Consider the following 15,398-nt stretch of genomic DNA (forward strand, 5'->3'; position numbering starts at 1 on the left):
ATAATTGACCGCAAATTAAAACAAATTAAGGCACGTGAACATGGTCAGGACAATCTGCTGAAGTTCAAACTGAGTATCAGAATGGGGAAGAAAGGTCATTTAACTGACTTTCCATGTGGCATGGTTGTTGTCAGATGAGCTGGCCTGTGTGTTTCAGAAACTCCTGGTTTGCTTGTATTTTCCCACATAACCATCTCTAGGGTTTACAGAGAATGGCCCATAGAAGATAACTTATCGAAAATGCCTTGTTGATGCCAAAAGTGAGAGGAAAATGATAAGTCTTCTGCAAACTGATAGGAAGGCAACAGTAAGTCAAATAACCACTCGTAGCTACCAAGGTAGAAGACCACATCAAACCTTCAAGCAGCAGAAGACCACACCAGGTCCTGTCAGCTAAGAACAGAAAATGTAGGTGCCAATTCACACAGGCTCACAAAAACTTGACAGTAGTAGGAACAACATTGTCTGGTCTGATGAGGTTCGAGAAACTGAGATGACTGTAGCTTAGGAGTTAGAGCAGGCCATCTACTAATTTGACCCCTGGCTACTCAAAATCGCATGTGTGCCTAAGGGAAGGTACTACACCCCAAGCTCCTTCCCGATGTGTTCATGTGAGTATGAATGTGGCCAAACACTAGGTAGAAAGTGCTTTTGTAAAGTAGAAATGCATTATATAAGAATCCGTCTTTTCACCTTGATGAGTCCAAAGTTCAGCTCCAACATTAAGATTAGAGGGTCAGAATTTGGCACAAACATCTTCTGAATGTGGTTCCACCTGGACAACATGCCATGTCACAAAACTCTGATCATTTCCAATTGGTTCCATAAACATTATGGTGAGATGACTTTACTTAAATGGTCTCCATAATTTCAATACTATCCAGTACCTTTGGGATGTGGTGAATTGGGAGATTTACATGATGAATGTACAGCCCAAAAATATCTTCAGCAATGGTTATACCTTCATATCAACGTGGGCCAGTATTTCTGAGTAAAGTTTCCAGCACCTTGTTGAATCAAAGCCATGAAGAATTAAAGCAGTTCTGAAGGCAAAAAATAATTCAGTCCAGTACAAGTAAGATGTACCTAATAGAGTGTCAGATGAATGTATATTCAGGTACCTTATGTATTAAGACATATTCAATCAATGATACAGTCGTTCAATAAGGCAGCAACTACTAATTATGTTAAAGTCCAAACTGCTAATTATATTCTTAATAAATTCATGTTAGGCAATCTTGTACCCATCAAATATTTACTATCTGTGCTTGAAAATAAATTTGAGTAAGTATGTAATTATCAAATTACTTGCATATGGACTTTTTCCAAGTCTGCCTTTTTTCTACAGCATTTACTTCTACATGTAATTAAAGTCTTGCTGCTTTAGTAATAGAGTTTAATTTATTCCACCAGTCTCTATTATTAGATTTGATTCTGCTCTTAACTCAATGGACTGAAGCCATTTTGGAGCCTTAGGGCACAGAGACCATGAAAAACTACAACCAGGAAGCATCAATTAGTGAGTCCTCGGGGAGAGAGCTGAGGGCTTATGGTCAGAACCATTCCCATAAAATACTGACTACACCGAGACACACAAACGCAAACAACACAGATAACCAGCCAAGCATTCAGTAAGTTATTCCCTGCAATGACTCGAAACCTTTAATAAATACATATTTCATTCTTGTTTGTTAGTTTGATCGATACCTCGTCATTCTTCAACCTCTTTCTTCTTACTTCTTTTCTGTTTTCTTTAATTTTTCTGGCATTTTTCTTTTTGTCATTACTCATATTTAGTTTTCTTTTCATTGTCTAACAAGGGAAAAATCAAACGAAGAGTAAATGGGTGTGTAGGAACTTGAATATTAATATTTTCAAACCTAACCCACACAATATTCTCAATTAATAATTTGCCAGTACTGATTTTGACTGCTCTTTTGTTCCTGTGTGTTTTACTTGTTCCAGCAACAACAGCCAAGATCCCAGTGGATCACTGAACCATCAATCTAATCCCATCTTAACCACTCCTCAAAACAGCTTAATGATGACATTCGTGTCAAGATACTGCCTTTAAGGATATGTGTGTGTGCTCCATGTTTTTGTCATGTTGTGGGGACCTAACGCTTTTTTCTTTTTACAGATGGAGATGTGTTTTCTTAAACATGAATCATATCAGAAATCATCGCATTTACAAATAAAAACATATTTTTAATGTAATGCTTGTCCTCTGAAATTATAGTGTGTGTGTGTGTGTGTGTGTGTGTGTGTGTGTGTGTGTGTGTGTGTGTGTGTGTGTGCGCGCGTGTCTGTGTTTTGCTATCTTTCTGAGGACCAATGTTTGTCTCAAAACTATTATCACAAGGACATATCTGATAGGAGTACATGTGACAGATCTTCAAAACATTTGCATTTTTCATGTTAAGATTTTGCTTAATGGCTGGGGTTAAAGAAGGGCAAGAAAACGCATCATGTCAATGAGCGACCGCACAAAGATAGCAAAAACAGTGCACGTGTGTGTATTCCCAAGCGAGCGAGCACAACAGGGAAAGTTAAAATCACCCACACATCTGCTCAGTCAGTCAGATTACACAGAGTCATGCTAGAATAGAAGATTACAGTAACACAGCTCAGACAAGTCAGACAAGGGATTTCATCATTCACTTCAAAGCCCTAGAAAAGGGTTTTTGTTCCTTTCTTTCCAGACACTTTCTGACCACATCCCTGTCAGGCAATTGAAGTCAGCAAATCACTATTTTAATGTCACCTTATATATTTTACTATCCCATGAAAAAAAGGTTTCATTTCTTTAAAGTGATAAGTGGCAGAAAGTAGCTGGATGGATGTATGGATGGATATAATTTATTGGTACATTTATACTGTTCATTTTAAAAGTAATCTAAATGTGCAGAACGTCTTTACTGGTGTTGTATTAAAAACTATAGGGGCTGCTTGGCTGAAACCTATATTTTCTTTATTCATTCACATGCTCCTAAACATATTTTACACTTCACAAGCATCTATTTTTAGTCGTAAACACGAATGAATCAAACTGGCCTTATGATCATTGCCTTCCTGCCATGTTTCCCATGCAATTAAGTTCTCCTCCTTCTTTCAGTAGCCTCATATGCTTTCTTTGATGGGAAAATAATGACTACAAGAAAAAAAAATGCTTGTTAACGACTGCTGGGTTCGGTCAGTTTGCTTCATAGCTGAAATCTTGACTCGAAATGGCTAGGCCAATATGGGGTTTTTTTGGTCCCAGTCTATCAGTTCATTGGTTATATTTGGCCCTTCTTCAAAATGTTATAAGACCTAAAAAAAAAGCTAAAGTATAGCCAGAATTTCTGAACTAAGAAAGCGTCAATACAAATGTTACCAAAACACTAACTTTAAATCCAGCCCTGAAGCAAATCTTTTTCTCCTATGCTGTTGAGAAACAAGTTGAGACGCTGTCATATTCCTTCATACTTTAAATAAAGATGCTCTTTTGGCCTTTAAAAAATGTCAGCTCCGATAAACCCCGCGACCTTTCTCAGCTAAACGCCATAACTGCAGGGAAATGATGAGTTCACTGAGCGATAGAGATGTTATTGAGTGTGGAACTAAACTCCAATCAGCTCCAATCTCACAAGTAACAATTGATTAATTTTAGTTAAATACCAAAGGTAATGGTTTCTTAAAATATCTAATACTATGACATAGTAAATATTAGTTTTTTATTTTACCCCACAGGGTCTTCATTTCTGTTGGATCAAATTTGGTACATTTGCAGTTCAAAATGTTTGAAACATAACATCAGTGTCCCTGATTCACCATTATGAGGATGACTATTACGCAATTAATCACTTGCTAACAAAAATCAACTAACCAAATGTCATTAGTACAGAGGTTCAATAACAGTCAGATCGGGTAGGCCGTTCCTCCCAGTAACACCCCTGTAGGGGTGACAAAAAACATGAAAGCTGGGTAAGTCTGGACTAAAGGTGCATGGAAGCAACGCTCTCAATGACTGGGAAAAAAACTGTTATACAAGAGGCAAAAAGCCTACCTCTGTTCTGGCACCAGCGTGGTGCCCCATTGACCCTGTCCTATGCAGGGTAAACTGGAGTCTTAATTTTGTTTTTCATCAAAGGGCTTGTCAGCTTTTTGTCTGACATCTCACCCTGATTCAATTTGTCTTAGGAGACTCTACCAGGAGCAAAGTGCTCCTGACAACATAGCTCCACATCACACCCATAGTTTACATAAATGCAGCTTGCTAATACAGCTTACTAGCCTCAGATGATAGCACTCTCACCCAAAACTCTGGGTCCAAAATCCAGCAGGAGCCAAAACACTAATACAGAGGCTTCAAAATGCATATCCAAAAACAATAGCTGACACCTAGAATATGTATAGACCAATATCCATTAATCACAATGAAGTGCATGTGACACAATAAGAAGAAAGATCAAAACAGTCTATTTGACTCAGATCCAGTAATCCTCACTGGATTAGTTCAGTCTTGACAACTGTAGTGAACTCCAGTAATGAAGGCGACGCTTTAAGAGATATAAGCAGGGAACACTAAAACATAACACAGGGTCCACAGCTGTGACTTTATGCTGCAGATATACCAAAACTCTTTTGTGTTCATAATGCAGATAAGTATTTACCTGTGAAAATGTTTCTTTTCTTTATTTAGTCCTTCAAAATACACCTGAATCATTCCATAACAAATCTGAAAAAAGCTCCCACTTGACATTTATCATAAATTAATTACATGAAAAATTAAAAGCAGTTTCCAAGAAGAAAAACTTTTTTTTCTAAGAGTCACAAATACAGCAGTGTGTTACATACCAATGAAGAGGATGGGGAAGGTGATGAAGAGCAGGAAGACATGAGGAACCAGGTTGAGAGCATCCACGAAGCACGGATTATTCAGCACGCCATTTTTCACACTGTAGGCAGTGCTGTTGTTGCCACAAAATGACAAGGCCCTGCCGCCATCCAACTGCTCCATATGAGTCCTGAGTCAGTCTGGAAAAATAAGGCCCCAAATCAGCCAACACATCGCAAACCACACTAAACTAAAGACAACTGAGATAATTTTTATAAAAAATAATCATTTTATGTAATCTTGCAGCAGCAGCAGCTTTGAAGTTCAGACATTTCTGTGGCCTGACACACAAAGTGCACACACACTCTCGGTGCTACACTCAGGCTTCTGAGAGGCATGAGAGCTATTTCAGGGACACCGTCCAGTTATGTGCCGGCCGGCTTATGGTGGCTTAATGTTAAGTGAATATTAAGAGTTGGAAAAGCCTCATCCTAGATCTCATGATGCCGTTGTTACTTCTGTAATTGATTAATACGCAGAGCCAATAACCCCAGGCTCTGCGATTCAAATCTGTGACATGAATGCCCTCCTTCTTTACATTGGGTTAGGGTTAAAATTGTGACCTCACTAGCACATCTTCAACATCGTCAGAATGTGTTTGAAAACTCATTTGTATTCCTTGATGCTTTGGTCAAAGATTGCCGTTTTTAAATGCACTCGACTTTACTCGTGACATCATAAAGATCCAAGAATAGAACAAAAGAGAAAAAGAAAAGTCTGCAGCCTACGACAGAGTATTAGGGCCACATTAGGAAAAAATGTATTACTGTTCATTTTACTGAAACTATTTAACCAGCTGTTTTATTATATTTTATGGTATCATTGCATCTGTCCTTTGCCAGCTATTTCATTTTGTGGGAATCCAGCCAAGTCTTCCAGGTTTTAGGGTTTTTCCTTCAGACCAGATGCCGATTTCTGCCCCATCTCTTTAACGTCCTTATACTTATCACAACAACATAAATAATTCTTTATTACTAAAACTGATTTTGAAGCACAATTTCACTAATTCATCTACACAAGGCTTCTTGTAGAGGGTGTAACAGCAGGGGCAGCTGTTTAACTTGAAACAACAACTCCCCAAATTTCAACTTTATTTACAAAGGTTTGGCTTTATGTGAAGTGTGTTGTTTTAGCGTTGACTCTAACTAAACATGTCTTTTTTCCCTTTTTTAAAATTAGTTCTGTAACAAAATCAGATATGATATGCCTCAAACACAAGGGGGGAAAATGTGAAAAATATCAGTAGGTTATTAAACACCTCCCAACAGATGACAGTATGCAGTATGCTAAGCTAATAGCTAATATTTATACTTGGTAATAAATCCAAATACTCACCAGATATTAAAATAAACAGTTTTTTGTTTTTTTTATTAAAGAGCATATCTCTATCTTATGTAGAAATGGCAGCAGTGCCCAGGGCTGATAATGAAGCCAGTGCCAAAAACTGCAGTTCCTCTAGTGACCACTTGAGGCTGCCTCTAAAAGTGAGTCAACGCCCAAATGCTCCCATGTTGAATGATCAAACTACAACAGAAAACAGTCTTTACAGTCTGGTACCAAAAAAAATAAAAAACAAAAAACAGATTTTGCCTCTTTGGATAGTTACCCCCTTATAACAGCTGTACTGGAGTGACATTTTTATGACCTACTCTGGCATTGTACTGCTAAATATTACGGTTAGGGGTGTGACCCCTTTCTAGCTCTCTGCTAGACCTTGTCCGCTAATTCTACTCAGTAACTTGGATATTGTGATTGTGCTGCTGAAGCAGTTTTTAATGGGACTAACTGAACAGTAATTATGGCTTGCTGTCAGGTACAACTCATCCAAGAATTCTGTGCTTAAGTTTTTGTGAGTGAAAAACAAATATTTTATTCAAATCTTTTACTTAGCATGAATTAGCAGTTACGTGCTCTGGGTTTTGCACCTGTAGAGTTGGATGCACCTATCGATATTGAGCCGTTCGATACAGTGCTTTCGGTTCGGTTCGCATATGTATCGAACAATACAACATTTTTTATTTATTTTATCAACTTTTCTTCTGACGATGCTGTCTGTGTTGAGCGCTCAGTGGATCTGCGTTCGACTACTCTGCCTAGGCTGCACTGTCGAGTGCAGATCCACTGAGCGCAGTACAAACTAGCAAGACAGAAGCTAAGCCCTGCTCTTGAAGCTCGTTGCAACATGGCAACTGCCTCAATGCTACCCAAAATTGAACCTCCCCCACCCTTATTCAGATCTGGCGTTTGGAACTATCTTGGTTTTCATGTGAAGTATGACCCTGATGGTAAGTGTGTCATGGACAAAAGTAAAACAGTATGTCGGATATGCCACGCAATGCTCAATTTGTGGGAACTAGTACTTTAGTGCAGTTAGCTTGTTAACGTGTTGACGCCGTCCAGCCCCAAGCACGGGGCAATCCACGGTAACTTGTTAACGGAGATTTGCCGCGTTATGGCGTTAATGTCATTTTAACGAGATTAACGCTGACAGCACTAGTGGGAACGCAACGAATATGACTGCACATTTACGCCGACATCATCCTAGTGCAAAGACAAGTGGAAGCAGACAAAAACAACAAGCATGCATGCTACAAACTTTACCCGAGTCATTTAGACAGCCGTTAGCACATGATTCTTCTTATGGGGACCTGATATGTTTAATATGCTGCTGAGAATATAGCCCAGAAGAAGCGTATAGTATAGCTTTTATTTTGGAAAGAGCCATTTCTCTGTAATAAACTCTCTTTTCCAAAGATGAGTGATTTCTTGATTAGATAGATTTATTTTTTTTATTTTGTTGTTTCAGCAACATTAAATTTAAAAACTGTACTTTTGAGTTAAAATATATATTTATAATTTTAATAAATGATAAATTAAAAAGGCACGAAAAAACTTTTTGTATCGAAAAAATATCGAACCAAACCGAACCGTGAATTTTGTGTATCGTTGCACCCCTACTAAATATGCAAAGGCTAGTTACTGAATCACTACATGGCGGTTACGTTCAACTTTTATATGCAGCCACTACACAGCATTCTGTTGCCTTATTGCTGAGAAATTATCACTGTGTGACTTACAGGAGAAGAAGTGTATCGTTTCAAGCAGTTTCACCTCAAATTTCTGCCTACTGTTAACTTCTTTACTTATTTATTTATTACCGTATTACTTTCCCTTTTACTACCATCACAGAAGGATGTAATTAATGTACGTGCATCATTTCACCTGGAAGTACAAGTAAGTTAACCTTGAACACCTGCATTACACTATACAGCCCAGTACTTAAACTACATGTGGATAATTCAGGAACCTAATTTAGAGTTGTTTAAATTGAAGCAGCTTAATAAGAAAACTACAATGGTAGTAATAAAACCAAGTGTCTTACCTCAGAGTAAAGTAATAAGCCTTATCAACACCGTCTCATTCAGAATGCTTGAATTTAAAAAAAAAAAGCAAATAAAAACAAAAACAAGGAAAACAGACAAAGGAAAGAAAAAAGAAAGGAAGAAAGGAGGGAGAGGAACAGAAACAAAATACGGTGAGAGTTGGAGAGGGAAAAAGTTGATTATTTTTAGCTCCGCAAGAGATTCAGCTGCTCCACTCACTGCTGCCTGTCTGTGTGGATGGTGTCAGCTTACATCATGTATGAAGAAGCGCTTCCATCCAAGTCTTTCAAAATAAAACCTTTGTATTTGCAAATAAAGTGAGTACTGTTGATGTGCTTACACTGAATTACTCACAATCCACAGTTAAATATAGAAAAATGCTAATTGTCTCTCATTGCAAATTTCCATAATGTGGCTCCTGATGCAGAACAGGTTTCTACTAATTGGAGTAAGAAAGCAGTTTCTTTAGATAGAATAAACAAGAACTATGTAAGAACCAGTCCATATAATAATTTAGTGGTTTTGAAAAATATAATACGAAGATCAACATTTATAATATCTATAATTACATTTATCTATACCTTAGTTTATAGTTCATCTTTTTGGCAACTTAGTTCAATTTAAAATACGAGTTCATGTTGACTAGAACTGTACTAGTACACAAAAAGAACAACTGCAGAATTTACGATATTTACTGTTTAGTTTGTTTGTTTTTTAAGCACAGCACATGTGACACAAAATCTTAAAGTCAACAATGTAGATTCAACACTTTACACCCCATTTTTTAAAACACCTTGTACAATGCAGGAATAACATGAAGTAATACTAAAACCAGCATATTGAGGCAGTTAAATATTTAAATACTATATATGCTTTGAATACAGACATCTCGTTCGTTCTCTGCACATGTATAATGTCATCATGTGTACGCATGCTAAATGCATTCACCTAATCTGTTACACCAAAATGTCCTTGTATCATTTTCACTCATTATTTTAAATTGTTTGTGTTCATTTTCACTACACATATTCTTGATCCCACATTACATTTGTCTCCTTTTTTGCCCTTCAGCCTGTGTCGTATGCTCAGCAGTTTCTATAAACTGAAAATCCCTATAGTTAAAAAGAAAAAAAGGAGTTTTATTTTGAAGGTTCAAATCTCATAAAAATCAGTAAAACTCTGTATATTCAGACAGCTTGATACAAAGTCACCTCCTATCAGATTTCCAAACTTGTACCAGTTTAAGGGTGAGAAGGAGGTTTATTATAGGCTTCCTCAACAGCCTGCTGACATGTCAAGAGCAAAGTGGATTTACAAACATGCAGTTAAAGAAATATCGCTTAATCTGGCATATCTACTTTTATCATGTGTAGTACTTTTATTTAAACCTCTACAGCACAAACAATCTGTCTGTATGATTGTATGAATATATTAACCTCTGTTGGAAAATCAAACATTTTTAGGTAAATCACACAGATGCGTAAAGTCATTATATTAATATTTTATTTAAAATAACTAGAATTATTTGATATTATATATATAAATAGAGTAAATATAATGCTATTTTAATTAACAAGGTGAAATATGACACTATCCTTAAGGGACCTCAAGCTGCTCTGATGTTTTGGCATGTGCACATTTATAATGATGGACACTTTAAACTCTTTAATCTGATTTCGTGTGGTTGCACACACAGCAGCTTGATATGGGAGATCATCCCTAAAACCTGAGTGAATCCTAGAGCCTGCAGGGTACACACGTGAAACTGCTAGCATTAAAACAGAAACCGGGACCTTTGATGCGGTCAGCGGGCGCACTGAAGAGAGCACATTATCGACTGTATTGTCTTTCATTCATGCAAGCTGCTGCACTCAGAAGGACGAGGTTCGATTCTTGCATGCATAAAAAAAATATGATGGATGGATGGAGGGAAGACCAATCGGGTTTATTTTCACGTGTTATTCAGCGTCCTTCATTGTGATTCAGTCCTGCCACGCATTAATATCAACAAACCTCCATTCAGAAATCAAACAGTTGGAAGACTTTCAACACGCGGACCAGTAAAAACAGACATATTATAAAGATGTGTGATTTTTCTAAACCAATGTGATCCAATCTAATATTCGGCAAGAATAACTGAAATAATAAGAAGATGTAAATTTATAAATCCTTAAACTTTTTAAACTGTACCGCTTGTGATCGACCCAGCCTCCTTCCACGACCAGCAGCAAAACGCTTTTTTTCTTCTGAATTGTGTGTGCACGGTGCATTACACGGTGCCGAAATGAAGACTCACATTTCAAAGACTCCGATATTTTACACTGTTTATTTTGAAGCTACGCGCCAGCAGTAAGAGCCAAATCGACTCAAACTGGAGGAATGCTCAATGAAGTCTGGCTCTCTCACATCAACAGAGCACCATCTCTTAACGTCCTCAGTTAAGACGTCGTGTTACGGCACACTGAGGATGCTGTCGCCTGGTTGCGAATGACAGAAGGATAAAGAAGGAGAGCTCACCCCAGCACTTACCCGACCTTTGACGCAGGTTTACGGGTCACGGCGTCTCTTCCGCAGTCTTTATCCCTGTTCGAGGTGTCTTATGGTTGCGGTTTATACTGAAGGCACGGTGACAGGAAATGCCTATATATTACGACCACTATCGTGTCCGCTCAGAAGCCGTTATGGCGCTCGTGCGGCACAAATGATACGCACGCACTCTCAGATATGATGGTTGTCTTTTTTTTCTTTTTTTTCCGGAATAGTTCATGTACATGATAGAAGGATAAATTTAGGTCAAACTAAAGCCAAATCAGGATTAAATCGGCCTTTTTCAGAGATGCTGTTTGTAAACTGGCAAATTAGGAGTATGTTTCAAATGAAATAAAGGAATTTCCCCCCCAGGTTAATATGAGAGAAGACTATTTTAACTTATGTGTGGTTGGTAATATAAGAGCCATAACAGTGTCTCAATGTTGGTAGAGTTTTCAAATATTTTTTTTTCCCATTAATTTTATTTTGAAAAGTGTAAGCGCTATTTTCGGCACAGTGCAGCGGGAGGGAGCTTTCCAATCTGATTGTACCTCTCACCTAACGGAAGACTCGTGCTCAGTGCTTTATATTTTTATAAAGTTGAAAAAAAAAACAGTTATGAAGGTAATTTGTAGAAAAGGAACACCTCCAAATTTGGAGGCCTTCCAAATTTCTTTTTTCTTGACAAGTCCTGACAGTCTAGATTACTGCTCCAAAAGTATCAATTTAACTATGTAAAAACTGATAATTCAGCTGTACAGATCAAGGATCGCTGACTTAACTTAATTCAATTCACATTAATTTTTAAAGTGCCAAACCACATCAACAGTCACCTTAAGGTGTTTTATATTATAAAGTAATGACCCTACAATAAAACAAAGAAACCCCCAACAATCAGATAACTCCCTGCCCAAGAGCAAGCATTTGGTGACAGTGGGAAGGAAAAACTCCCCTATAACAGGAAGAAATCTCCTGCAGAACCAGAGGGAGGACAAAACGGGGGTGTCGAAATTCATAGGCTGCATCCTCCCGAGGCCGCATGTGTAGGCAGATTACATGATGTAATCGATGTGTGATGTAGACTCCTCCGAATGCAGCCAACAAATGTGTCCTCCTTTTCCCCAAATTTGAAGGATGCGTCGGGTGTATCCTTGGTGGCCCACCATATCCCAGAATTCACAGTAAGGCCCAGCCAATTCCAGTTTCCAACAATGGCGGCCGCTACTTAGTTTTAATATTACTCTTATTACTCTTTCTGGGTCACAAAATAAACTTTTGTGATATTTTCAGGTGTGTAAACTTCAAATATCTGCTCAGTTTTTCAAGATATCACACATTTGCAAAAGTGCTCCGACATTTTTGGAGATGTCTGTTACCCAACAACTCGATAGCTAGCCGGGGCGATAACAGCGAACTCCCAGCACATCGTTTTCAACCCCCGTAGTCTTTCTCTACTCAGGTTAAACATGATATATAAGTCACTTAGATAACTTAAAAATGTTATTGTTTGGCTTTTTTCAGTGTTTTATTTGTGAGTAAATCGGTTTGGCTGAGATTAAAGTAATAGTATAGTATATAGTTTCACATAGCTCAATAAATGTCAAACTAATTAAACAGAAGTGTGAGATGATTGAGAATTTACGCCAGTGTCCTGTTATATTTTAGATAGAAAGGCCGAGTTTATTAAACTCCACTAAGACAGCTGGTGATGTAAAACTGAAGGCTAGACGTCCAATTTCACAGCTGCTCATTTCCGGCCTACCCAGCCTTCTGAAGACCAGGGCCACGTAGACCACGAAGGCCGGGTCCTCAGAAGGATTCAGCCTAAGAGAGTCAGAGATTAATAACAACTGATGATAATTGACTGGACTCTGTATTTTGAGTCCTCGGTTTTATGGTTCAAGTCAGCAAGTTTAGTTAGTGGACAGTATCCATCCAAGACTGTGGACGCCTTCTCCAAGACGGACTGGTGTCAAGGCATCACTCATTTTCAGCATCCAGAATCTCTGCAAGACCCCAGTCAGCAGGACTCAGAGATCCAGAATCGTCTCAGATGGTGTGAAGGGGGAGGTGTTCAAGTTGAGGCTCACTGATCGATCAGGTGTTCCAGCTTGTTGCTGGGGATGTTCAAGACATGAACAGCCTTACCAACCTCCACAGCATGGGCCTGACCCGTGCAAGGATGCTGTTCCATGGTCAAGAAGTAGCAGGTCATTACTGCTGAATATGAAGCCAACCAATGGCTACCTTCTGTGCCTTTTCTGGGTGGGTTTCTCAAAGAAGCACACCAACGAGCTCAGAAAAACAACCTGCACCTAGTGCAGCAGGTCCACTAAATCTACAAGATGATCAGTCAATGGTCAGTCAATGACCTCAAGAAAGCAGTCAACAAGGAAACGAAGAAGGTCTTCTCATGTATCTGTCCTCTGCATGATGTGCCCATCCGCAAGTTCAAAACCGCATTCCACATGCTCTGGCTGTACAAATAAGCACAGTTGAATAGAAGTAGTGGGGGAAAAACCCCTGCTTCTCCCTTTCTGATGATTTTTTGTTTTAATCAATCAATACTCCATCCATTCGCTTCCGCTTATCCTTTTCAGGGTCGCGGGGGGCGCTGGAGCCTATCCCAGCTGTCATAGGGCGAGAGGCGGGGTACACCCTGGACAGGTCGCCAGTCTGTCGCAGGGCCAACACACAGGGACAGACAACCATTCGCACTCACATATTCACACCTAATGGCAATTTGGATTTTCCAATTAACCTATCCCCACTAACTGCATGTTTTTGGACGGTGGGAGGAAGCCGAAGTACCCGGAGGGAACCCACGCAAACACGGGGAGAACATGCAAACTCCACACAGAAAGACCCCGGCCTGATGGTGGAATTGAACTCAGGATCTTCTTGCTGTGCGGCAACAGTGCTAACCACCGTGCCACCGTGCTTCAATCAATACTGTCAAGTCTTATTTAATTCAGTATGATGTTGATTCTGGAACATATGTTCCAGTTTAGCATAACAAGGATCTATAATAGAGTCACAGCTTTGGATAGTGACTAAAGGAATAAGATTACAAAAGAATAAAACATGAGGAACTTTAATATGCATAAGAAGCTCTGCAAAGCAGCAGCTAAAATTGATACATTATGGAGACGTTCCATTATTAGAGGATTTCTAGAGCATTAATTAGATTTGAAACATACTGAGGACATTTAATAATGTTTCATCTGGCCTGGGAAAGCCTCAGGATAACCACAGGAAGAAGTAGAAAGAAGCACTGGGGAGCGTTACTTATAGACTTCCCGCTCAAAACACAGTCAGTCTATAAATCAAAAACATATAATGTTTTGTATCTATTGCCTTCATTCAGTCTACGCCTCGAGATAAAAACAGAAAAATGCATTTAGTGTTTTTATCAAAGAAGATAGGAAGAAGGGATCTTCTCTTTCTATTCCCTTAGGAAGAATAACATATTGAAGCACAAGCAAAGTAATTACTCAGACTTTTCCACCCATGAGAGGACCCAACCTCCAGGGCTGGGGAGAGTGGTCTGGAGACCCCTGTAGTGCTGGGATATGTTCTTACAAAGGTTACAGATCCTCAACACGGAGCCTGGGACTCCATTTGCTTTTGTGTCCCAGCTGAGAGGCCACAGCCTGGGGGCAGCAGCCAAACCAGACGTGTGTGTGGGAGGATTTGTCAACAGGGACACCGTGAGCTATCAGTGGGTCTGAGAGTGTCCTTACTGCATGGCTAGGCGACGTGTGAGGAGATTCTCATCCACCAGTGTTTCCCAAGAAAGTGACCAGGGGATTGATTTGACCTGTGCCCTGTAAACACACACACACACACACACACTCACATTTACATCACTTCAGTACCAAGCATTCCCATATCAAGTACTTTAATATTCGTAATCCTAAATCAAAGTCATCACAGTGAAATTTTTATGATTTTCCTTTTTCATTTGAGTTTGAGTCCCCAGAACAGATGTAAGGGCTCTGCTTTGTGTGTGCATGTACGCACACAACGGTTAACACACAAACACACACACACAAAATGCCATAACTCCATGACTTATTTTTTAAACTCCCCCATGGTTTCACTCCCACTCACCCCCTCTTCCTCTGTTCTCACATACTCACAAACCATTAGAAGAAAAAAACCCAAACAGATGTTCAACTTTGACCTCTGACCCTTGTGTCACCAAAAGAGGAAGTAGCACTTGTGACCCACAGTGACACCCCAGAAAGGCAGATGATGGAGAGAGGATGGGGATTAAAGCACAACTGAGATTCAAATGTGTGTATTTATTTTAACTGTGTGTGTGTGTGTGTGTGTGTGTGTGTGTGTGTGTGTGTGTGTGTGGTTTACAGCGTGAGAAAATTCTTTCTTGAGGGAAGTGTTTGACCAACAAGATGCTCCAGAGCAGGAAACGGGGACTGATCCCCTCTGCGGGACACACACACAGATTTATACCAGCATCCTTTATAAGGACGCTTTTTGTCATAATTAAGTATTTAACCCCTGACATTAAGCCTTGTGACCCTGACTCTAACATCAGGAACATCAGTCTTTGTTAGCTGACAGCTGTTTAGCTGTTCAGTTTT

The 15,398-nt window shown here is 39.2% G+C and overlaps 1 protein-coding gene across 2 annotated transcripts in view; it reads right to left on the reverse strand.

Moving 5' to 3' along the window:
* Positions 1 to 10,958, reverse strand: part of abcc9 (ATP-binding cassette, sub-family C (CFTR/MRP), member 9) — a 79,130-nt gene extending 68,172 nt beyond the window's left edge. The window contains exons 1-2 of one of the 2 annotated variants that reach the window (XR_014889221.1): positions 10,792 to 10,958; positions 4,840 to 5,019 (exon numbers count right to left, since the gene is read on the reverse strand). Coding sequence is in view for 1 of the 2 variants with exons in the window: in XM_085252235.1 (XP_085108361.1) it covers positions 4,840 to 5,002 (163 nt within the window). In the remaining variant the exon portion in view is untranslated. Of the gene's footprint in view, positions 1 to 4,839; positions 5,020 to 8,261; positions 8,483 to 10,791 lie in introns of those variants that run through there. The other variant, XM_085252235.1, reaches the window with a different exon arrangement.
* Positions 10,959 to 15,398: the final 4,440 nt, after the last annotated feature.

This window comes from Mchenga conophoros, linkage group LG17, assembly GCF_057382185.1.
Source record: "Mchenga conophoros isolate Kocher_MC1m ecotype Shallow Benthic linkage group LG17, M_conophoros_male_GT1.1, whole genome shotgun sequence".
Taxonomy (NCBI): Eukaryota; Metazoa; Chordata; class Actinopteri; order Cichliformes; family Cichlidae; genus Mchenga; species Mchenga conophoros.